This window comes from Camellia sinensis, chromosome 3, assembly GCF_055761805.1.
Source record: "Camellia sinensis isolate YWXY chromosome 3, ASM5576180v1, whole genome shotgun sequence".
Lineage (NCBI taxonomy): Eukaryota > Viridiplantae > Streptophyta > Magnoliopsida > Ericales > Theaceae > Camellia > Camellia sinensis.
Window position 1 is genome coordinate 96,142,405 of NC_138963.1, and position 24,990 is coordinate 96,167,394.

The 24,990-nt window shown below is 33.3% G+C and overlaps 1 protein-coding gene and 2 non-coding genes across 3 annotated transcripts; all 3 read left to right on the top strand.

The window, feature by feature from the left end:
* The first annotated feature begins 4,439 nt into the window (after window positions 1-4,439).
* LOC114274579 (uncharacterized) lies at window positions 4,440-7,194 on the top strand. Its single transcript, XR_014364336.1, has 2 exons — window positions 4,440-5,026; window positions 6,965-7,194. It is a non-coding gene; the product is annotated as an uncharacterized LOC114274579 (transcript).
* A 2,544-nt stretch (window positions 7,195-9,738) lies between these two features.
* On the top strand, window positions 9,739-11,466 carry LOC114274580 (uncharacterized). Its single transcript, XR_003633467.2, has 2 exons — window positions 9,739-9,828; window positions 10,821-11,466. It is a non-coding gene; the product is annotated as an uncharacterized LOC114274580 (transcript).
* Window positions 11,467-15,689: 4,223 nt separating this feature from the next.
* Window positions 15,690-20,882, top strand: LOC114274581 (CASP-like protein 5C1). Its single transcript, XM_028216542.2, has 3 exons — window positions 15,690-16,235; window positions 18,695-18,827; window positions 20,446-20,882. Exons 1-3 carry the CDS (start codon window positions 16,105-16,107, stop codon window positions 20,641-20,643), a joined length of 462 nt encoding a protein of 153 aa, XP_028072343.1. The 5' UTR covers window positions 15,690-16,104; the 3' UTR covers window positions 20,644-20,882.
* The last annotated feature ends 4,108 nt before the right edge of the window (window positions 20,883-24,990 follow it).

Genomic DNA, 24,990 nt, shown 5'->3' on the forward strand with positions numbered 1-24,990 from the left:
CGCGTTCAGGTATAATCCGACATGAAAGTTGGGGTCCGACTTACCATTGTATATCTGGAATCTCGACATACTGAATCTTTTCAGGGCCTCAAATTTGTCCAACTCCACCGAGAATGGTGTTCTCGGTTTGACACGGGAAGTTACCTCGGCATTTTGTTGCTTCGTCTTGAGGTAATCTCTCAAGTCCTCTTTGGTCCGCCCGGGAGCTTGGCTATCTCCTGATTTCAATCTTTTTAGTGCACTACTCTCAGCTTCGTTGTGAGACCTTTTCGACCTTTCTCCATTACTTGTGTCGAAGCGCAGCTCCTGCCTTTGAACATGCCGATGTTCTTTGGGGTCTGCCTCCCTGGTGCGATGTGTCGTTCGAGATTCTTCCCTCCTCGACTCTCTTCGCCCAACCTCCCTTGAAGGTCGGTAAGAGTGTTTTTCACTCCTGGTGTGTTGGGGGGCTACAGGGATTGTTTTCTGCCCTCCCTTTCGGGCATTGGCCGTTGGAATTGGCATGTCCTACAGCAGGAATGGTGGCTGCATTACATTGTTTTGCATCATGAAATTGACAACCGATTGCAGGTCTGCCAATTTGTTCGCCATCTCTTTCACCTCTTCGTCCCTTCGCAGGCATCTACCTTTCCATACCTGGAGGTTGTCCTCATTGTAATACCCGCTTCGATCTGACTTTTTTGGTACGTCACCCTCCTGGCCGATGTCTTTTTTACCGTGATTCTAGTCCTGAGTCTCCTCGTTGCAACCATCTTCCTCCATGTTAAGGTCAACGTGTTTACCATTCCTAGCAGGGATTTCGCCCCCAACCTTATCCTTCTGTCCGTCGTTGGCCATCTATCCTTTTTTCTTTCCCACTGACAGTGCCAAATTGTGTCAGTGAATTTCTGACCACACTGCCAACTCAGTATTCAGCTGGAGAGTACTGGCAGAATAGATGGCGCCTGAATGACCTGCAACAGAAAGAAGAGATTCTGACGGTGGTTCGTCCACCCGGGGGCACTCCGACGATCAAGTCAGTTATCTCTCAAAGATATCAAAAATGTTGAACTCACTATTTAGAGTATGAATTGCGTACCTCAGACCCATGGGGTGCCTCTCTTTTATAGTTAGCCCAATCTTAGTTCCAATAGAAGCCTAGCTTCAATGGACTTTAGCTCAGTACTTATCTTGGACTCTCTAATAGATAAAGATAAACTCCCTAAGAGTTTTATCCTTATCCAGGCTGAAGTCCTTCCTCATTTTAGGACTCTTGTCCCTTATCTGCTTATCTTGGACTCCGATATTTTCGGAGATAACCTCGACCTAGCCGAGATTACCTTGGCGCCACGACCAGGACACGTGGCACCCCAGCTGACACGTCGGCGTCACCTTGGCCACGTGTTGGTACTTAGAAAATATATCCCCACAAAGAGTTTGAATTCAAAATACACTGAAAGATTTGAAATGAAGATTATACTTGGATTTGATACACAAGGAAGATTTTCTCTACAAGGAAAGATTGAAGAATCAAAGGGATTTGTTCAGAATTTTTTCAAGACATATTGCAATGTGCTATTATTCAAGAAAGGAAGCTTAGAGTTAGAATTTGAATTTGAAGACTCCTTTGGTTTGCTAATAGCTATATAAGAGAAATTCCAACTATAGTTTTGATTTGGGAAATGTTCAATATATAAGAGAAATTGATTTGAAAAAGGGAACCGATCCTAATAGCTATATTTTTGAAACTCTAACTGTCATATTTTTCAAGGAAAACTATTTGTTATACTGAGAAAGCTCTCCACTGTTCTTTATTGGGATACACTTTTGAGTGAGAATTTTGTTGGGAGTTAAACTTTTATTGTAAAAGGGTTTGCATTCCCTTCTTCATACTATTGTGAGAGCGATTTTTGTGTGAGTAGTTTTTGGGATAAAATCACTTAGGTTAGGTCTGATTAGGCACCAGATTCAAAACTAGTCGTGATCTTTTTGTGAATGGTTTTGGGATAAAATCACTTGGGTTAGGTGTGGCAAGGCACTGGATTCAAAAACTAGTTAGCTTGAGTGATCGAGAGTTGATCACATGTTGTAAAGGTTCGCTAGAACTTATAAAGCTAGGGGTTGTAACGCTATTTGAAGATAGTGAAAAAATTCCCAATGAGGATACTTGGGGAGTGGACGTAGGCTTAGGTTAAGCCGAACCACTATAAATTGTGGTGTTGATATATTTTGTGATTTTTCTTATCACTGCTTATATTTTCTATGATTATTTGCATTACTTATTCATCAGTTATAGTTTGATGGCTTAAGTTCTATATCTCTTCTCAGTTAAGTCAAAACTGCATTAGATTTCATTAAAACCCAATTCACCCCTATCTTGGGTTGCCATTACCGGGATAACATTTGTTAACACAACATTAGTATAATGGGTTCTAACACTTATATCTACTAGAGATGGGCACACATCATGCGTGTGTAAATAGTTAGATCTATGAAGTAGTTGGATCTATGAGAATAAGCTTAGGGAAATTACCATGGTTAGGGGTATTTTGAGAAATAAAAAAATTATGACAATCAACATCAACTCGAGCATTGACTTTATATATTGTTAGTATAGATAGATCTTCAATGCAGTCCTAACACATAAGATAATAAGGCTGTGTTTGGCTGGAGTTTGGTGAGAGAAATGAAAAGGGAAAAACAAATGCAATCTCATTTTTTGTTTGGTTATAATGAGGAACACATAAGAAAAGAAAGTACGAGGGAAATGTAATTCCACATTTTGTCTTTTGAGTTCACTTTAAACTCTTTTCTTTCTTCATTTCCTAACTCAACCAAACATAGCTTGAAATTCGAATCATATTAATTTTTTTTTTCTTTTCTTTCTATTTCCCTTTCTTTTTCCATATCTTTCGTCAAATCCTCCAACCAAACATAGCTTAAACGCATGGTAAGCGTAGATATGTGTCATTTAGAAGAAAGAAAGAAAAAATTATAGGAAAATTCTATTTACACACCATCATTATTCTCAGTACAAACCATTGGCTATTTTTTTAAATTACCATTGTGTCCTTGAATGAAATTACCATTTTGGACAAAAATCCTAAAATCAAATCTACCATCACACTCCTTCGCCCACCACCATCAACCTGCCACTGCCGGCATCTTGCCTAGCCCAGTTGTCGCCATGTCTGTCCTTTTTTTTTTCCTTGTTCTACCATTACTGTTATCGCTGCTACCATGGTCATCGTTACCACCATAATCTCCGGTAACTTTTTCAGCTCATACCCAACCCATTCTCACCATTCCTCCCTGCCACCTCCATAGTCTCCCTCATTCCCCCATTTCTCTCTCTCTCGCTCTCGATCTCTAATATCTTTTAGTCTCTCTATCGTGATTGTGATTTTTATCAACTATCTGTCATCGTAGTCAGAGTTGTTTAGGACGGAGATGATGGCATTGGCGTTAGTAGCGACAAGGTGGGTTAGGGAAGAGACGATAGTGGTTTTAGAAGGTGGAAGAAGCTGATGATGACGGGCCTATGGAGGCTAATGAGGTTGGGTTATGGTCGAATAGGTTGTGGGCGGCAGCGGCGGTGGCGGCAGCGACTATATTAGGGTTTGGGTTAGGGTTAGACATTTTGAGAAGAAGAGGATATTTTTGATTTATTTGAAAATACATGGTGTGCTTTGAGAAAAATGAAAAAATTTGAAATTTGATAGGGTGTGAACATAGAAGATGGTATGCATTGAGAGTGTCGATGGTGTGTAAATAGAATTTCTGAAAATTATAATACACATACAAAAATTTATGAAAAATGCTTGGGAGTACTAATTTGGCACTATCAATTCACCTCTAATGACATGGCATAGATCATGTGAAAGGATGGGCCCACACTATTCTCTCTATCTCTCTCTTCCACGTCATTGGGATAAATTAGGGGTGCTATATTGATGGGATGTAGCATGGTTGAAAATTTAATTTGAAAATGAAATGTAATGTAAATCAAATTTATTCGAAGTGTGATCTAAACTGGATTAAATTTGAATTTGCATAGAATACTATACGAAGTACTTTTTTAAGACTAAATAGTTGTTTGGCATGTGCTAAACAACTATTTAGCACATTATCTTATTTGAGAACATGATACTATACAATATGGTTTTTGAGTTGCAATTATTTTATTTGAGTTATATCGCCTCTTATTTAAATCACGCTACCTCTCTAATACATCATTTTAATCTTAACTCACATTTCATATTTTTTCATAAAAAATTAAAAAATGTAGACAAAAAAAAGGGGTACTTACGTGTAGGTCCTAATAAGTGAACTTATTGTCTAATAGGTTTTATGGAAAAAAAATTTCATAAAAAAGGCCACTAATTGTAAGTTTTAGCGACAATTTATAAAAATCATGACAAAAAAAAAAGTCACTAATTGTCAATTTTTAGAGACATATATAAAAAATTGTCACAAAAAAAATTATTTTAATGACAATTTTACTAAAACTTATTTTCAATAGGATTTAATGGGAATTAAGTTCAACTATTAGGATCTATTGGTAATTTATCCCAAAAAAAGAAAGAAGCAGTGGTCAATAAAATCAGCCCGAGTTCAACTAGAGTGTGGGCTTTTAACCTAAACCCAACATTAGCTTAGTCCAAACCAACATCGGGCCCAAGTCTTCCGAACTCTGACCCAACACAGTCGCACCGATATATACATATGAGAAGTGGACCGGAGAGAAGAGCTAGGGTTTTAGTTTCAGTAGTATAACTCAGAACGACTCTCTTCTCTACTCTTCTCTGCAAAGAAAAAATAAAAGAAAGAAAGACGAGGCAAGGATGTTTCCGGGAATGTTCGCTCGGAAACCGGACAAAGAAGTGGCTCTGAAGCAGCTTCGCAGCCACGTAGCCATGTTCGGTGTTTGGCTCACCGTGGTTCGGATCACCCCTTACGTTCTCCACTACTTCTCTGATCGCAATGAACAACTCAACCTCGACTTCTAATCCTCCTCCTCTCCTTCTTCACATCTCACTCTTTTCGAGTAAGCCCTAAAAAAGCACACATTCCATGTCCCTACCTGACAAAACCATGTTTTAAATTAAATTTTTTAGCTCATACATTATATAAACATGTCCTTGATGTATCTGTATACTATATGTTTTTAAAATTTTACAGACATATTTGTATCATATTATATGTGTGTCCCGAATCGATGTCCATGTTTCGTAGATAGATGGTAATGTGCAATTGGAGCTTGATGGTTGGTTTGAGGATTCATTACTTTTACCTATGGCTTTACCTTTTCCTTTTCCCCCTTCTTTGAGGAGGATGCTTTTGTCGCAGTGGTTTAAGGGTTCTCTTTGAGTAATGTTATTTGGATAGATGCAGATGGGATTTTAAAAACTTGTCCTCTTGTTTCAAACTTCATATTTGTTCGTTAGCTAATCTTGAAAAGTTTCTTTTTTGTGTCTACCTTTGCATAGCTGCAAATTTCTTAATCTAACCCTGTATTTGGCTGGGGGATTTGGGAACGGATTTTGAAATAGAAATGAAAAATGTGTGTGAAATTAGATGAAATGTAGATATGTTTTATTTATATTTTACCTACCTTTTCTTATTCCCTTTCCAAATCTCCCAATCAAACATACCATAAGAGAAAGGCCAAATGGCTCTTTAAATAAGGTTTGTTAGGTAAAATAGTTAGCCATTTTCATTTTTCACAACTCCAATAGGCTCTCTGAATGCTATAAGTTAATTTACCTCCTTTCTTTTTTGCTCTCTACCTTTAGAGAGCCATTGAAAGCTCTTCAAACTCCAAAGAACACTCCCTCTTTTCTAACGTTGACGTGGTGTGCTGTAACAATCATAAATTAGTTTGGATAGAGAGCTAGATAGGGTAGTGTTGGAGTACTTACTAGGCAAAGTGCTTGGCTAAAATATTTATGGTAGCTGACAAAAGATGACTAGGGCTGGAGTTGCTCTAATACACTCATAACAAAGATTGATCTACTTGAAACAATGGGAAAACGAGATAGATGCCTCATGATTGTTTGATTAGATAGATGCCTTGTGATTGCTGGCATGAGACATGTAGGCAAATCCTATGTTGTGGTGAGATGGTAGCTAATTGGAGCATGCCAACCCTGGTTGGATGGGCATGCACACTGGGTCTGATATTTTATTGTAAATCGTCTTTATGTTCATCTGTGTAATGTTCCAGGTTTGGTTACTCTTGAGGTTCCATTATATTATTACTCCTTTCGTTGATGTGTGACACTATATCATTGTGCACAAAATTACATGAAGTTGGGTTTCTTTCTTGAGGTAGATCTCTGTATGAAGTTCGAGAAATATAATTGATTTTGTATTTAATGATAAAAGTGGAGTGATTCGAGGTTCCTTTATGTTTTGGGTGGCACCTTTCCTGTTCTCGAATTCCAATCAAATAATTCTTTTTCCTTTGAAAGACTCGTGGTTCTTCCAATGGCTTTCACGTACATACTTTGTCAAGTTCATTCTTTGATTCATGTCCTTGTGTCCTTTTTCTCTTACCCCAAACAAAATCCTTTCTTAAAGATGGCCTCAGTTATTTATGCTTTTGTGAAGTTTACTTTTCTGATTCATGTCGTTATTGCTTTTTTTCTCTTGCTCCAAACAACCCATTCTTCAAGATGGCTTCAGTTATTTCAGCTTTTGTGAAATTCATTCTCTAATTCAAGTTCTTGTGCCCTTTTTCTCTTGCTCCAAACAAAATTCATTGGTCAATATGGTCTCAGTTATTAGGAATACGGATGTTTAGATTATAATTCGTTGTAGTTTCATTTGTGTTTCATAGTCAGCGTGATATCATCACGAGCCACTAGAAAGTTCCCCCAAGATCACATGATTCATGGAACCTTTATTTTTATCTCTTTTCTTTCGTTTTTTCATTGTTAACTGGTTATTAATTTGTCCTTTTTATGGTGTTCTTCTGATGCAGTTGGGCAGGCCTGTAGGGAGGGAATACTGGATGGAGAGAGATTAGTTTTCTCTTTTATTTTGAATCAATAATCGTGAGGCAAACATGTACTAGTACTAGTGGTAAGCTTATGTGTTACTTTAAATTTCATGGCATTAGAAGATAGAATTCAGGTTCACCTTTTCCTATGTTTGTTACTGTGGCATTTTGAACGTGCCTTGTGCTATTAGTGGTGCTCAGTTATTGAGTAATAGGGGTGTTTGGTGGAGATTATTTTAAGTTAAAAGTTGATGATCAAAAAGTAGAAGTGAAAAGTATCTCTTACTCACCTTTTGAAAACTTATTTTTTTTTAAATTTATTTAAATTATTTCTGCCTAATAAGTTATAAGCAGAAGTTGCATCAGTTTGACACAAATTCTCATATTAAAATAAGCTAACCGTTACGTAATGCCGTTACGTAACGGTTGCCGTAGTTATCGCCATCTGTTACAGTCGTTTTTGCGGTGTGATTGAGATTCACAGGTATGTTGGTTGTAGCGGTCGTAACGGTGCTGTAATGGTCTGTTACGTAAGTACGTAACGGTTCCGAACTTCTTTCGAAAAAAAAAAGAAAGGCTGAAAATGGAAGAAGATAGAGAGAGAAGAGGGAAGATGAAGAATATGTTATTGATCTGTTGAAACTGTAAGACTTATGCTATTCTATTCAGCTGATATTACTCAGGGTTGTTTTGGGAAGTTGGTAAAAATTGACTTTTGGCTTTTTACCTAGGGGTGAAACTCGGGCGGGTTCGGTTGGGTTGGGGGTCTGCCCAAGCCCGACCCGAATTGTATTTGGCACTGCCCAAGCCCGCCCAAGCCCGACCATGAACCCGAACATTGTTGCCCAAGCCCGGCCCAAGCTTTGTATTTTGAACTCGGGTTGCCCGAATTGCCCGAATTGCCCGAGTTCAGAAACCTGTAGGTAGATCTAAGGGTAGACATAAAAGATGCTAATCTAATGGTAGAAAACTAACCAAAAAAAAATAAAAAATAAAAATTAAGACTAACTCTTTTACTTAATAGAAGACTAACCAAAAATAAAAATAAAAATAAAAATTAAGACTAACTCTTTTACTTAATTTATATATATTACATAATTTATTAAATTATATATATATTATATATTATATATTATATAATTTATATAATATATTAAATTGAATTCGGGTTCGGGTTGCTCGGGTTGGCCATTGGTTCTGCCCAAGCCCGGCCCGAATTGCAATTCGGGCATCAAAAATCTGCCAAGCCCGTCCAGATTACAAGATATAGTTGCCCAAGCCCTAAAAAAACTCGGGCTGGGCTCGGGTTGCTCGGGTTGAGCCCGCCCGAGTTGCACCCCTATTTTTACCAAGCTTTTTGGCTTTTTTGGAAGTGATTTGGGAAGTTGGTAAAAAGTTAAGTTTTTTGCTTTTTAGTTTAATATTTATTTATGGTGTCAAATCAAATTAAAATGACCAAAATACCCTTACCCAACATAAGAGATTTATTTATTTATTTTTTTTTCATAGGCCCTAATTTGTAATTTTACGGTTGCGTTTTTGGCACTTGCCAAATGGCTTTTTTGGCGTTTTTGGCAGTCACGTTTTTGGACATTTTGTCCAAAAAAGTGGCTTTTTACCATGTTCTCAAAATGGCACTCAATCATTTTATTTGCTTGTGTCTATCTATATATTGTTTAATAATAATAATAATAATAATAATAATAATAATAATAATAATAATAAGTGTGGTCATTATCTATTTAGTTTGATTAAAATGAATATATATATATATATATATATAGGTTCTTATTTATTTTCTATTTTTGTCATTGTTTATCTTATATATAATAGTTAGTGATTGATTTTTTTTGTAAAATATTTAGAAAACATAACGCCTATAATTATATATTAATATATATTTTATGCATGTCAATTATTTTTTGATTAGTTTGTTTATTTTTATTTATAGATTATCCAAAGAGAATGAATATTCAAGTGATCCAAACCAAAAATAAAAAATAAAAAAATAAAGATTTCTTTATAATTTATTTTTTAATTTTTATATGATTACATTAGCATGTATAATTTATTTTTTAAAATTATTCAAGTTAAAACTTGCATATTCTTCAACAAGTATAATAATTAAAAAATTAATTTTATACATCTAAGTCCAATAATTTTTTTTTTTTTTTTTTTTTTTTTTTGCCACAAGTGTAATGTAGATTTATGATATATAAAGTTATTAATTATTAAAATAAAATGTAAAAAACTTAGTTTATAATGATTTATAAATATGAAATATATTAGAACATACTTAAAAGTTTACAAGAATTGATCAATATTTATTTTAAAACTCAATAAATATGATTATGAAAAAAAGTTGATAGTGCTAAATGCATCAATTAGTATACTAACTAGTATATTAATACTAGTTATTACATTATTATTGATAACACTCATTATATAAATTATAAATATTAAAAATATCTTAAATTATGTCACATCATCAATTGGTGTACTAGTTAGTATACTAGTTGGTGCATATAACATTATTCGAAAAAAAATATCGTATCAATAATTTTTTTTTTTAAATTGTATGAAAAATAAAAAACGGTTTCGACTACCGCAACTATTATGTTACAACTTTTATACTCTGCAATTGCAATTGTGCTGCCATCACAATTACGGCAACTGTAATTGTTACGGTGACCGCAATTAATTTTCAAAACCTTGGTTAATTGGTTATTAATTTATCCTTTTTATGTTCTGGTGCAGTTGGGCGTGCCTGTAGGGAGGGAATGCTGGGATGGAGAGATCAGTTTTCTCTCTTGAACCAGTAATTGTGAGGCCAACATGTACTAGTGGTAAAGCTTACGTGTTACTTTAAATTTCACGGCATTAGAAGATAGAATTCAGGTTCACCTTTTCTTATGTTTGTTACTGTGGCATTTTGAATGTGCCTTGTGCTAGTAGTGGTGCTCAGTTATTGGGTAATGCGGGTGTTCGGTGGAAATTATTTTAAACTAAAAGTTAGTGATTAAAAAATAAAAGTTAAAAGTATCATTCATTCACCTTTTGAAAAATTATTATTTTTAGTTTATTTAAGTTATTTTTACCTAATAAGTTATAAGCAGAAACTGCACTAAACAGTCTGATACAAACTCTCATATTAAAATAATCTATAAGTTATTTTTATAATTCCCACCAAAGCTTTTTTGTCTTTATGTTTGTGGAAAATATGTTTTGCAATTTTTGATATTTGGTATGAAGGAAAAATAAAAATCAATAGAAAACGTTTCCGTGATCAATAAGACAATCTTATTTGAGTGGAAGAGTTTTTACTTTTGAAAAATAGAAAACGTTTGTCGGGTTAAGATTTTACCAATGTTGCTACACTACTTTCACCATCACAACCACCTCCACTCTACCCACCACCACTTCCATTTCCATGATAGTTACTATTACTACCACCACTTGTACACCATCACTGTTACCACACCACTGCTTCCACTTATGCTGCTGCCATTACCTCCACGGCAATTCCACTTCACTAGCACCACCATTGCAGCTACTACCATTACTAATACAACTATTAAGATAATAGTTTCAAAATTATAATTAAACATAAGAAAATATTTTTTATTGAAAGAAATGAAGTGTACAACCATTGTTTTTTGGTAATGTTTTGCTAGCAGAGTTTGTCTGTGGATGTGTATTTGTTTCAAGAGTAATTTTCATGAATGATTAGTAATAAAAATTTATAGAACTGTTGTGCAACAATTTTCGATTTTCAAATGGAATATGCAAACCTGCAGTCAATTAATTATTCTTTAATTGTTGGAGCATTTTTTTAAAGAATCATGCTACAGAGCCCGAAAGTCCCGGCTCGAATTTGGCTCGAATTTGAGAAGGAGGAGGAAGAAGAAGAAGAAGAAGGAGAAGCAGAACTGGAGGGGCCATCAAAATCGGGCTACAGGCGGAGGCAGGACTGCGATGCGACGATCGGCCGATGAGCTACGACGACGACGACGACGACGAGGAGCTGCGACGACTCTCTCTCGCCTCTCGCCTCTGTTTCTCTTCTCCTGTGTTCAAAACGAAGAAGGAAAGAAAGAAAAGAAAGAAAAAGAAAAAAAAAAAAAATTGAAACCCAAACGACGTCGTTTTAAATTTTGAGTCAAATTTAAGCCACTAATTTTGGGCCTCAAACATTTCTCTTTTTTAAAGTTGGAAAGGGGCTCACTACACCACTATATATTTCCAGCTATTAGGGCGTCATTGAAGGCGTGACACGTGGTTAGTCCATAGCCCTTCTTTCAAAAAGCATTTGGTACTCAGTGCAATAATTCATGTATTGGTTTGACATCCTAGTTCATTTGAAAGTGACTTTTTTTTGTTTTAAGTAGTATTTTAGTTTTTTGGTTAGAATAGGGGGTGATTTTTTTTTTTTTAAATGTACAAAAAAGTAAAAATAAGCAATAGAATTTTTGAATTTTTCGGTATGATTTTTTAAGCTTTTCAATCATTTTTTTAAAAAATAAAATAAAATAAAATCTCCCCTTTTTAAATAACACCTCAATTTGTGCTACTGTATGTCTTAAGCAACTGAAAAGTGCATTCATTTCTTTAAACAAAAAATATATATAATTTTTTAATTTGCATAATATATTTTTTTAGTAATAATCTTAGTACTTTCATAAAGATTTGTATTGACTTTTTTAAAAGAATTGTTTATTTTTACATTTTCAAATTTATCGAATAGCAATAGTGAAAAGAAGTACTCAAAGAAATGTCCCTTTCGGATCTTGCTAGCAAAAAAATTTTTTTTTTTCCTTCACTTTGTATTGTATGCATACAGACGCCAGGGATGCAACACTTTTAGAACATGCTAATTTGGTCCTGCATGTCGGCAAGGTAAGAATTTAGGATTTCACAATAATAATAATAATAATGAAAAATTTGAAAATTCTATGTTATTTAATTAAAGAAAAATAATTTACATAAAAAGGTTAGAAATAATGTGGTGGTGGCATTTTGGAATGATAAAAACAGACACAAAAATGTGCGTAAAATTACATGGATGAATAAGAATTTGCAAGGCTAGTCGATCCCATTTAAAAAAATCAAGTTCATTCCATGTAAATGTGTTCTAGTTCTGAGTTTGTAGAGTTGTTTGAAATTATGAATTCAAAAATGTTAGAAATTCTAAAAATTCTATTAAAATTTCTACCAAATGTCTCACATGTGTGTGGGATGGTGTGGGTTCCACACGCATGTGAGACATTTGATAGAAATTTTAGTAGAATTTTTGAGGTCTGTAGTATTACTCTTATGAATTATATTGGTGGTTGTTTTGAATGCCATGTGATTTATCCATGTAAATTTTTTAGGGTTAATTAGTAAAAAATATATTTTTATGAGGTCATATGTTATTTGGTCCAATGATTTAATCTTTTTGGTGATAAATAAAATCACCAACAGTGAATGGTGGCAGTGAGTTGGACAGGTGCGTGACATTCGAATAGATAGTTGAACAAATAGGTGTTATGCATACATATAAGTGATATTTAAACAAATAAATAAGTTTTAAACAAATAAATATACTTTTTAGACAGATATGTATTTTTGAATAGATAATGTACTTTTGATTTAAAAAGATTTATGCTTGGACTATTGGCCAAAAAGATTAGAAATTAGTGTCCAAAATTTTATACAAAAAAATGAAATTGTTGTTTTCAATCCACTTTTTAGTAAAATACACTTCAAAGTTTATGTAGTGTCTAAAAGTACCAGTAGCAAAAATTTCTGTACTCATCAAGATTAGGTCTATATCAAGAATTTTAGCAGGAATTTGTAGCATTTTTTTTTTGTTTTTTTTTCTTTGTTCAATAAATCTCCATTTGAATTCTTAATTCAAAATAATCGAAATAACAAAAATTTGAAATCTATTCATCTTTACAAAATTATGGAGAGAGCATATTCTCTCTAAAAATATGCTTGTATGTAACAGAATTTCATATGTCAAATCCACATGATTAAAGTATTATTCAGATCATAAATTCGTAGGTCATCACAGAAACAAATACAGTTAGAGCGTCTTTAACCCTTCATCAGATCTTTAATTAAATTTAAATTTAATGAAAAATTGATTATCAGTTTGATATCAAATTGATAATATCTTAAAATTTTCATCAAATTAAGAATGTCTAGAGCCTTTCATCAAATTATTATAAATAGCCGTTAGTGTAGGAGTATCGGACAACCGGCCGGTTGTTCTATCGATTGTCTCCCCGGACATCTACTTCTTTACAATTTACACTAGACAATTTATACTGGCCGGTTGATCGGCCAGACATCCTCCTGGTCGACCGATGATTTGATGAAAATTCAAAATTTTCTGTTGGAACACTCGATATCAAATTAAACTTTTATTTAAATTTTACTCAAATTTGATGTAAAAAAAAAAAGAAAAAAAAAGAGAAAATGTTGGAGATGTTCTAAGGGAAAAAAAAGAGTAAATCGGTGAAAAAATTTATACATTTTAATAATTAAAATATTTTATTTTTTTATGATTTTGTAATTTTTTTTTGCTTTCTCACTAGACAATTATTTCTCCTAAAATTTAAAGTTACATGGAGAAAAAAAATGTATTATTTAGTACCATTATTCATATTTGAAATTACTTCATTATTCAATAAACAATATTAACTATTAAATTTAGAGATAATTACAGTGCAGTCCCATTTAATGAACTTAAATACCTATAGGTCTTACATATCTTTTGTGCGCACTAATAAATCCAAATATTCTTCTTTTACCTTCATCCTCTTATCTTCTCTCTCTCTCTCTCTCCAACATTTCTCCAAGAGCATCATATTGCCACCATTATCGCTACCATCGTTGACTACCTTCACCATTGTCGTTTATTGGTTACCGCCACCGTCGCTGTCACCAGTGCCACTGTCATCTTCCACTCACCAGCACCATAGTCCATTCACTACCACCATTGATCTACACTTTATCATCGCCAATCTACCACCACCTATTCACCAACCACCTCCACCATCACTGATCTATACTTCATTGCTGTCGATCTACAGTTTACATCTCCGATCTCCACTCTATCATTGTCGATCCACCGATCAAGTTCTAGATCTACACCAATCTAGTTGTTTCAATGGTAAATCGACTACAAATGACTCTAAGAGATCTCTTTATTTTTCAAATAGATTCGCTGTAATTTTTTTGCAGTGATAAATTTATCAATCTTTGGTTCTTTATGTGTATATATGTATGATATGTGTGTCTTGTGAGTAAGTGAGTATAAGTGTGAATGTGAATGAGTAAATTGACGTTTGTAATTTTTTACAAATATAATGGTCTTATATTGATCTATGATGGTGAAACTTAATGTGAATTAGTTTCTAGTAAAATTGGCTTTGTTTGGTAACGCTTTGGAACTTTAGTTCCATCTTTTGGTTTGCACGTGACGTTTGTTTATAGTTTTCAAAAATTAATTTCACACTTATTTTTGAAAACTCTATCTAAGGCGGGAAAATTTGGGCTAACCGGTCGTTGTCCTGAACATCCGGTTAGTTGACTGAAACAATGCAATTTTTTTAATTTTTCTTAAACAATTGCCACTTGTTATTTTTTATATTTTAAATTAAAAAAAAAATTTCAAAATTTTTTAAATTTTTTATGAGTTTTGAATAGAATTTTGAGTTGTGTATTTGGTTATGAATTGTAAGTTTTTGTATCAAATATCATATGTCACATCAAAAATTTCTCACTCAATTCAAACTCTTTTCAAAATTCATTCACCAAACAAATTTTTCACACTCAAATCATAATTTCAAAGCTCACAAACTCAAAATACAATTCCTGTTCTCAAATGATATTTAGAAAATTCTGCCAAATGATACATTTATTTTTCCTCATCATTTTTTATTTATTTATTTATTTTTCCTCTCTTGTTGCTACTAGAACTACGGATGTAGTGGTAGTAGTGATGTGGTGAGGAGATGAACATTTGTTTTTGTTGGAAAATGGTCAGGAAAATATCACCCAAAGTCACTTAAGATTAGAGGTAATTGTTAGTAGTTAGAAACGGGTAGCCATCGATAGTAGTAGGTAGTTGCTGGAAGTTAGAGGTTGTTGTCGATGATTGGAGGTAATTATTGATAGTAGGAGTCATGACACTAGTGTTATGGTTGATGTGCTAGATGAGATAATGTGAGAATATTTTAGAGACATTGATAGTTAAAAAAAGAAACAGGACCTAAAGATAAATAAGTTTAGTCAATAGAATCGGTTCATAAATGTTTCTTAAATTTAGAAAAATGTTAGAGATTCTAAAAGTTTTATCAAATTTTTTTTAATAAAACTTTTAAAATCTCTAGCATTACTTTTAAATTTATTCAATTGTAGTTGTCAAGTTATCACATGAAACCTTTTTTTTTTTTTTTGGTTTATATTAGCAATGGATTTATTCAATCATTAATCCTCAATTATGTTATATAAGATATTTTTTAAAAAATTGATCTACTTTATTACATAAATATTATAGGTATTTTCTGAGTATTTTCCGTACAGGAATTTTGATCCATAGCAGTAACTTCTTTTAACAATATCTAAAAAATAATAATAATTTATTGACTTATTTGAATCATATCATCTCTTTTCTTTTTCATATGTATTTTCATAGTAATAATAATAAAAAATCAACTTATAAACGATTCCAAAAACAAGCAGTGTCACAAAAATACGCAATCAATGGGTCCAAATTCCCTCCTGTAAACTCGCCCAACACACTCACGAGAGAGAAGTTTGATCTCTCACACCCTCCAACCTCAACCCACCAACTTAATTTCCTTTCTTTATTCCACAATTTTCTTTTCCCGGGAAAAAAAAAAAGAAAAAGAAAAAAGAAAAAAAAAGTTCCAGAGCAAATCTGGGGACAGTACAATTTTCATCTATAGTTTTGGAAACAATACAAGCACACAATCACTTGACTGGTTTTAGTAATTCATGACAAGTTTGGGGTGGTGGCAGAGGAAGTCCACCATAATCATGAACTGTTGATCTCCCAATTCCAGAAGAACTAGATCTGAATCTCATGGATCATCATCATCATCAGGATGGATGAGGTACCTGGGTCTGTGGGGACCAGTGCTGGTTTTGCTTTGAGATTGGGCCAAACAGTCTTCTCTTCTGCTTCTCTGCTTTTCATGTCCTTGGGTGTAGAGTTCTACAGCTACACTGCCTTCTGGTAATTAATCCCCCTTCAATTCTTGTCCTTTACCCACCTTTGATTCTCATATCCATATATATATATATATATATAGCACACAGTTGTTTGAAACTTTCTCTCCATTTTTTTTTTTTTTTATATTTAAAATACCCCTCTCAAATGTAAGTAGTTCAAATTTAGTAACTATCGTAATTGATCTAACTGCTTCACACAAGCATAGTGTATGCCCAGACTTGTTTGAATTAGTGTATGATTGTATCATATGTGACTGTGATACCCATGTCAAAAATTCTTGAATTACTTGTTTTTTCTCTCTAATTCTGGATGTATGTATATAGATCACTTCTATATTTTTCTGTTATGCTGGAAAAAAAGGTTGTGAATTTCAATGGTGGATAGCCCAGCAATTCCCAATCACTTGGAGATTGTTTCATAGAAACAGTTTTTATTTTTTTTCAAGATAATTAATTGCGTTGCTTATTTTAATTCATTATATTTCATTAATATTATCCTTGGATCTTGAATTTGATTAAAAAAAAAAGAGGATAGTAAAATGATTTTTTTTTCCTCTTTCTGAAAAATACCGGTTCATTTTCTTCTTAATTTTCAATCCCAACCGAACAGATCTCTCCTTTCTTTATATATATATACATATATATTTTTTTCCAATGCTTTTCTTTTTTTGTATGTTAACAATTCCAAGTCCCAAACAGTATAAAACAATTTGCTTGTATATTCTCATATGCATCTTTGAAAACTTGTGATACATTAATCTTTCCATTTGTTTTACCCAAACAAAAGCTTGCCAAGTTCTACAGAAACTGCTAAATCTGGATATAGGCTTTGAGAGAAATACTGGGCATGTTGTTTGACATTGTTTTTGTTTTTTATGTTTTCATTTTTTGTAAAGCATTGAAATTTGATGTGTAGATTTTTCTCAATGGCTTGTTTGTTTCATCGCAAATTCTATCAAAGAGTAACTGCTTGCCTTGCCTTGCCCTGCCCTGTCCCGCCCCACACAGAGAGAGAGAGAGACAGAGAGAGAGATCATGTGTATGTATTTTGGAAGTTAGCTTTGGAAATCATTGAATCATTATAATAATCTTGTGCTGCTGATGATAGTTGTCAGACATAGATAAATACGAGTCGAGATCCTCTCCTTGAGCCCCCTCCTTCATTCCTTCCTTGCAGGGGCCTTCAGGTCCACTTTGAGGCCCAGTTTTGATAATCTGAACCGTTCATATTTTTAGATTTATTTAGTATATTATACCTGTAAAAAATCAAGTTTATCGGATATCAGAAAGTATCCGTTCAGAAAATTGGGACTACAAACTATTTTTAATAAACAGTTTTCCGAACACATGCTTTATGATATTCGATCAACTTAATTTTTTACAGGTATGATATACTGAATAAATCTAAAAATATGAACAGTTCGGATTATCAAAATTGAGTCTCAAAGTGGGCCCGAAGGTCCTGCAAGGAGGGAATGAAGGACCAAAATGAAGGGGAGGATCCCAATTTGATAAATACCCCTACAATAATTTTTGCCTCTAGTGCGATGTACCCATTCACTCAACTTGCTTAGCTTGCCATTTTCTATACCTCCCAATTGTCTGTGCATTACCTTGAGTTCCTCCTCTTCATAAAAACTTTATTTGTATATGAAAAATTTATACAGAATAATGTTTCACATTTATATCCATTCATTGACAGTCAAAATGCCCATCAACATAATTCATAATTGCAAGAGTGTCATTGTCACAACATAATTGTCTTCAAATTTTGTATGAAAATTAAGTATCTGAATATCATTTTCTGACAAATTATACAGTGCTCTCAGAGTAAGGGCAGATAGTGTGTTCAAAGAACACGCTACACCATTTTGATTGATATGCATATTAATAGGATTCAATATTATATGTTGATATTTAGCCTAATCTCAGGAGATCAAATTTTAGTTCTATATTGTTCGAGATGGCTAATTTGAGTGGCCAGACCAAAATATAATTCCACTGAATAATCTTCCAATGGAAGGAAGGTTTTATTGGTCGGAGGAATACTCCAAATGTGCTAAACAATTTTTCATCTACGAACTGCTCTGTCTAAGAGAATGAATTCGTCTTTTCCCCAAACTCTATAGCATCTTCCATCTACAGAAAATATTATATGATGATTCTCAAGACTGCCAGAAGTTATTCTATATTCTTGGGACAGCGGCTCAACACTACATGATCACATGGCACTTTTAAGTCAATAATATTTTGAAAACCTTTCAGGTTATAATACTATTAGGAAGAGAGTGTGCCCAAGTTCATATACGGTAGAGGCCTAAGTTTATTTTCTTGATCATTTGAGGATCTTAAAGTGTTTTTTGTTTTGTTTTGTTTTGTTTTTTTTTTATGTTTCTATTTTAAAGCAACAATTTTGGCCCCAAAGTTGATTTCTACATAAAAAGGGTATTGGATCTTGTGCAGCTTCTTGGTAACAATTATGGGTTTAGTAATCCCATGGAGTTTCACTCTGGCACTGGTTGATGGATACTCTGTTCTGGTTAAGTGCCCTCCCCGTCAGCCTGGCATCCTACTAACTGTTGTGGTTGGAGACTGGGTATGTGTGTCCCTGCTTTTGACTCTAACCAAAATGATAAGTTGTACTTTGGTAATATTTTCCTTTTTAAAAACAAAAACAAAAATATAATTGGGACGCACATGAATTTTAAAATTTTATTTTAAAAGTAAGTGAAAGGAGGTGGTCAAAGGTGATTGCTGACAGAAAGTGGTGGTTACTGATAGTTGGAGATGGTTGTTACATGCTAGAATTGGTGGTCGAAGGTGGTTTTTGGCAGAAGATGGTGGTTAGAGGTAGTTGTCGATAGATGGAGGTGGTTTTTGACAGCTGGAGGTAGCGGTGGAGATGGCTGTCAGAGGTGGTTATTGGTTGTTGGAGATGGTAGCCAGAGTTGGTGGTTGGGGGTGGTTTTTGGCTGTTGGTAGTCAGAGGTTCTTGTCGATGGGTGGTAATGGCCGGAAGTGGTGGCCAGTGGTGGTCGCTAGCAATGGTGCTGGAGGTGAGAAGGATGCACCCCAAATTTCTTTAAAACTATGTATATTATAATAGTAATTAGTAAGATAATTCAAATTAGAACAGTTTGTATCTCCAAAATTTTAGTAGTTTGCACCCTCAGAATTATAAAGATTTGCACCTCCAAATTATTTGCATTACAAAATTTAAAAAATAATTTCTAAATTGAATTTTATCAAATATTGATATATTCTATTTGTTATCTGTGTTATTTGTTATATTTTTGTATTGTTTAGAGTTATTTATATTCTTCTGTTTGCTCTTACTTGTTACTATTCTTATTTTATTTTTTCATTTATGTTTTATTTTTTTTTTCCCTTTCTATAATTCACACTTTAATTTATTTATGCACCTTATTTTACATTCATCCTAACTTGATTATTCTTTAGAAATATGAATATTGTCTGGAAATGAAAATATTGTGTACATTTAACATGGCATTCTTAAAAGCGAGTTCATAAAATTTAATTTTACACATAAAAACATACATTTTCAATTATAAAAAATTTCAATTACTTGACCACATTTATTGATAAACATATTATTACATGTTATTTAAGGTTTTCGCATATCTTTCAAAAGGTGGAGATTTTAATAGTTTCAGATAGATAACTTAAATAAACGGAGAGGAGATATATTAATAGTTACTATTTTTGTTAAGTTAATGCAGACAAAAAAAATGTTCAATTACATTTTTGTTCTCAATTATCTTGGCCAAAAATATTCGATTAAGAGTAATATTATTTATTTTTTTGTGTTGGTATAAATCAAAATTTAAAATATTACATTACTTTTTTTTTTTTTTTTTTGGATGAAAAGTTATATGTGTTTTTACCCTCCAAGTTTGAATCATGAATCCGCCTCTGGTGGGGGTGGCTGGTAGTAGTGATGAGAGTTGCATGGTAGCTGGAAGGGGTGATGGGAGAGCGAAAAATGAATGCAAATTTATTTTTCAAACAAGTGAAACAAAAAAAAAAAAAAATGGTTATAAAATTTTAATAAATTTTGTAAGTTGTTTATAATTTTTAACAAACAAAAATAAACACCAAATAAACTTATATAGAAAACTATACAAATATAAACATTACTAAATGGATTATAAATCTATGAACAACTTGCTTGTAAAAAACCTGTTCAATGGCAGGTGTTATCCTTTCTCACGCTGGCTGCCGCCTGCTCAACGACAAGCGTGGTGGATATTCTACTGAAAGCGAACAACAGGTCATTTTGCCCTCCAAAGTTGTGCACCAGATATCAGGTAGCTGCAGTCATGGCATTTCTGTCATGGTTTCTTTCGGTAGCTTCCTCTCTTTTCAATCTCTGGCTACTTCCTTCCTTGTGATGATGGATGGTCCCGTTCATTGCGCTTCTCTGTTGTCTCTTCAAAATTCTGTATAATTATATGTGAGTACTAAGCAGCATTAAAATCGTACCTATTCATTCCATGATCATGTTTTTAGTTTGAATCTTGTATATAGATATATTGTTCAAAATTTTGACAAATAGGTAATCTCAAATGTACGAAAAAAATATAACTAAATAAATAAAAAGTTGTGGATGGATGGGTTATTTTAACTGTCACATAACGCATTTGTTATATAGGTTAAGTACATGTGACAAAATCCATTTTGACCTTAAACAGTTATTTTAGTTGCACGTACAAAAACCAATTATAAAATCAGAGGACACAACCCTTTCATATGGGTGTGGGAGTTAAAAAAAAGATGAGGCTCACCTTATGTGAGAGGGATATGTCTAGTTTTGTAATAAGTTTTTGTATTCGTAAACGTTTTCCACATTAAAAATGGAACTTGCATAATTCTTATTCTTGGGATGACACTGTTAGATAATGTCTCAATGGGACCACATAATTAAATGTGGTGTTATCATTTATAAGAAGTCTACAATTTAAGTGATTCAATTTAGTTAATAGGCTTAAGGGTATATGTGTTACGGACCTAATGTGTAGATACTAGTTGTATAATTTCTATTTCTATGAGGGGCAGAAATAGAAATTAAAACATATTGGTTAAAGTTGGTTTTCATTCCTTTTGAACTTCCATAACCTTTCAGTTTTGAAAACCAATAAATAGAAATTAAAACCAATAATGGTTAAAGTTGGTTTTCATTCCTTTTGAACTTCCACAACCTTTCAGTTTTGAAAACCAATTACAACCTTTAAAAGGTTATGGTCCCTATTCCTTCCCAAGTGGAAAAATAAGAACACTGCTATTTTTCTTTCTAAATCCTCTCAAAGAGAAACATAAGGCACCAAAGGGGAAAGGATTAGAAGGCAATAACATAATCAATAACAAAGAGTTCATTGATAATCACGCTTCCGTTTAACCGTTCATCAATGGATTCAGGTATGTCATTTTGTCTTGATTTCTTGATAATACACATAGTAAATGATCCAAAGTGTAAGGTTTATGTTCTGAAATTTATGTTAACAATTGGTATCAGAGCATGCATATCATGTGTCTTATCAGAATTGATATGCTTTATTCATTCTATTTAGTTTCCTGGATTCAGATTCTGAATTTTCTTATGGATGTAAATTCTGTTTTTTCCTGTTTTGTTCTGTGAAAATGGCAATCTGTTTTCTGGAATTGTAAAATGATTCGGTGGGCAGTTTTTTTTTCTCTCAAATGGATGAACATCATGTATTTATATATATATAGATATATCTTGCGATTTGATCGGTTTAATTTTGAACATCATAAAAAAAAAACTATTTGTTTTTTGGACCCGTCAATTCTATTATATATGTATATATATAATTGGAATTGCTTCAGATTATATAACATATACGGGGTCACAAATTTAGAAATCTTTAAATTTAATGTAATTTCATACAACGTCTACAGAAATTTAATTTTCTAACATTCTCAATATAAGTCAATTCAAACAAGATGTCACAAAAGTGATCTCTCTTGTCTAGATTGTTTTATATGGAATGTTTTGAAGTTCATGTCTGTGTATCTCATGCGGGTATTTATCGGTCCAAAGACATGATTAAGACTTGGCAGAATTACACACACATTTTGTGGTGATAAACATGTGCCAATTATCAAGAAAACCTAATGTGAATAATAAATCCATCAAAAGATAGATTTGTTATTTGACATAACTTATTGTCAATGTTTGATCATTACAACAAGAATACCACTTACAGTTAATATCACCACCCAAAGGCTTGGTATTAATGTTGTGCTAGGTATCTTGAGATGTTGTCATTAAATTAATTTATTTAGAGATTATCTGTTTGGTAACTTAATGTGAGCATAATTGTTTATTCCTTTTATTTTCTTTTCTATTCAGCTTTAATGTCGACTACTTCAATCTCTGCCAACATGAACAATGTTCCAATGTTAAATGGAACAAACTTTAAGGACTGGAAAGAGAACATATTGATTGTTCTCGGCTGCATGGACATAGACTTGGCATTAAGGATGCCAAAACCGAATGCTCTCACTGCACAAAGTACTCCTGAGGAAACTGTGTACTTTGAAAAGTGGGATCGTTCTAACAGGCTAAGTCTTATGATCATGAAGCGTGGGATTCCAGAAGTTTTTTGGGGTGCAATAATAGAGGATGTTACTGTTGCCAGTGAATTTCTTTCAGAAATTCAAAAGCGTTTTGCTAAAAACGATAAGGCTGAAACAAGCACGCTTTTAGCAAGCTTGATTTCAATAAAGTATAAAGGCAAGGGTAATGTTCGCGAGTACATCATGGAAATGTCTCATCTTGCTTCAAAACTTAAGGCACTAAAGCTCGACCTATCTGATGATTTGCTCGTGCATTTAGTTCTCATCTCTCTTCCTGCATAATTTAACCAATTTAAGGTCAGTTATAACTGCCAGAAGAAGAAATGGACTCTCAATGAGCTCATTTCATTTTGTGTGCAAGAGGAAGAGAGATTGAAGCAAGAAAGGACTGAAAGTGCTCATCTGGCAAGCACCTCCAAGCATACGGGCAAAAGAAAGCATAAGGGAAAGGAAGTTGCTATTCCTCAGGGTCCGGAACCAAAGAAACAGAAAGTGCAGAGTGGACAAATTTCCATAGAGCACATTGGGACAAACTCCATGATAGCGGATCCACTTACGAAGGGACTACCACCCAAGGTCTTTCATGAGCACACTGCTCAGATAGGTGTTGTTCTATTTGAGAACATTCTGGTTTAGTGGGAGTTTGTATTTATATTACTGCTTTATGTCAGCCTTGAGTTTTATCTATGTAATTAGATTAATTTCTGCAGAAATGAAATATTCAGTTTATTACGCTCTGTTACGTATTGTGAAGTATTGATCTCAATAAAGTTAAGTAGGACCAGTTGGAAATAGGCATGTATGGATCACATCACATGTAATTTCCATGCTACGCATCCATGATTGATCTATGTCATTTAGCTGTATTAGTATACGTGACCATTGGTGGGTCGAGTTACGATTGATGTAACGAAGACCGCTTTGATCTTATATTAATATAGTTAATGGACAAGATTGTTTGGATACCCTCAAGTTATGATAACAAATTTCTGAGCTCACTAAAGTTAAGCACATTTTTCAGGATACATATGTGGTCTAGTGGGAGATTGTTAGATAATGTCTCAATGGGACCACATAATTAAATGTGGTGTTATCATTTATAAGAAGTCTACAATTTAAGTGATTCAATTTAGTTAATAGGCTTAAGGGTATATGTGTTATGGACCTAATGTGTAGATACTAGTTGTATAATTTCTATTTCTATGAGGGGCAGAAATAGAAATTAAAACATATTGGTTAAAGTTGGTTTTCATTCCTTTTGAACTTCCATAACCTTTCAATTTTGAAAACCAATAAATAGAAATTAAAACCAATAATGGTTAAAGTTGGTTTTCATTCCTTTTGAACTTTCACAACCTTTCAGTTTTGAAAACCAATTGCAACCTTCAAAAGGTTATGATCCCTATTCCTTCCCAAGTGGAAAAATAAGAACACTGCCATTTTTCTTTCTAAATCCTCTCAAGGAGAAACATAAGGCACCAAAGGGGAAAGGATTAGAAGGCAATAACATAATCAATAACAAAGAGTTCATTGATAATCACGCTTTCGTTTAACTGTTCATCAATGGATTCAGGTATGCCATTTTGTCTTGATTTCTTGATAATACACATGGTATATGATCTAAAGTGTAAGGTTTATGTTCTGAAATTTATGTTAACAGACACTTCTGTTTACGGTGCTGCATGACATAGATTGGATACAAATTTAGTTGATTAGGGTTGACTAGTTCTTGGCATAGAATCAAAAGTGATACAACCATATAATACAAAAATAAATAGATTAGACATATTGGATGATAACAATTCAAGGTTAACCTATGTAATTGGGTTACATATATCTCTATTCTCTATATGCAAGGTTACTTCTTTAAAACTAATAATTTATACATAGAGAGGTTTTGAGACAAGTAATCAATTGCTAAATCTACAAGTGTTACATATTTGATAAATTCACTAAAAAGTAAGCCAAAGTATGCTCTAGACTCTCAGGCGCTAAGTGCTAACAATTCCGTGGGTTAAATCTAATAGAGTTAGACAAAGCTGTGACACGACACATCTCATGCTGTTTGATAAAATGAAAAAATAAATAGAAAAAGAGAGTAATTTTACTCTAACTCAAAAATGAAACCTATTTTTAAATTG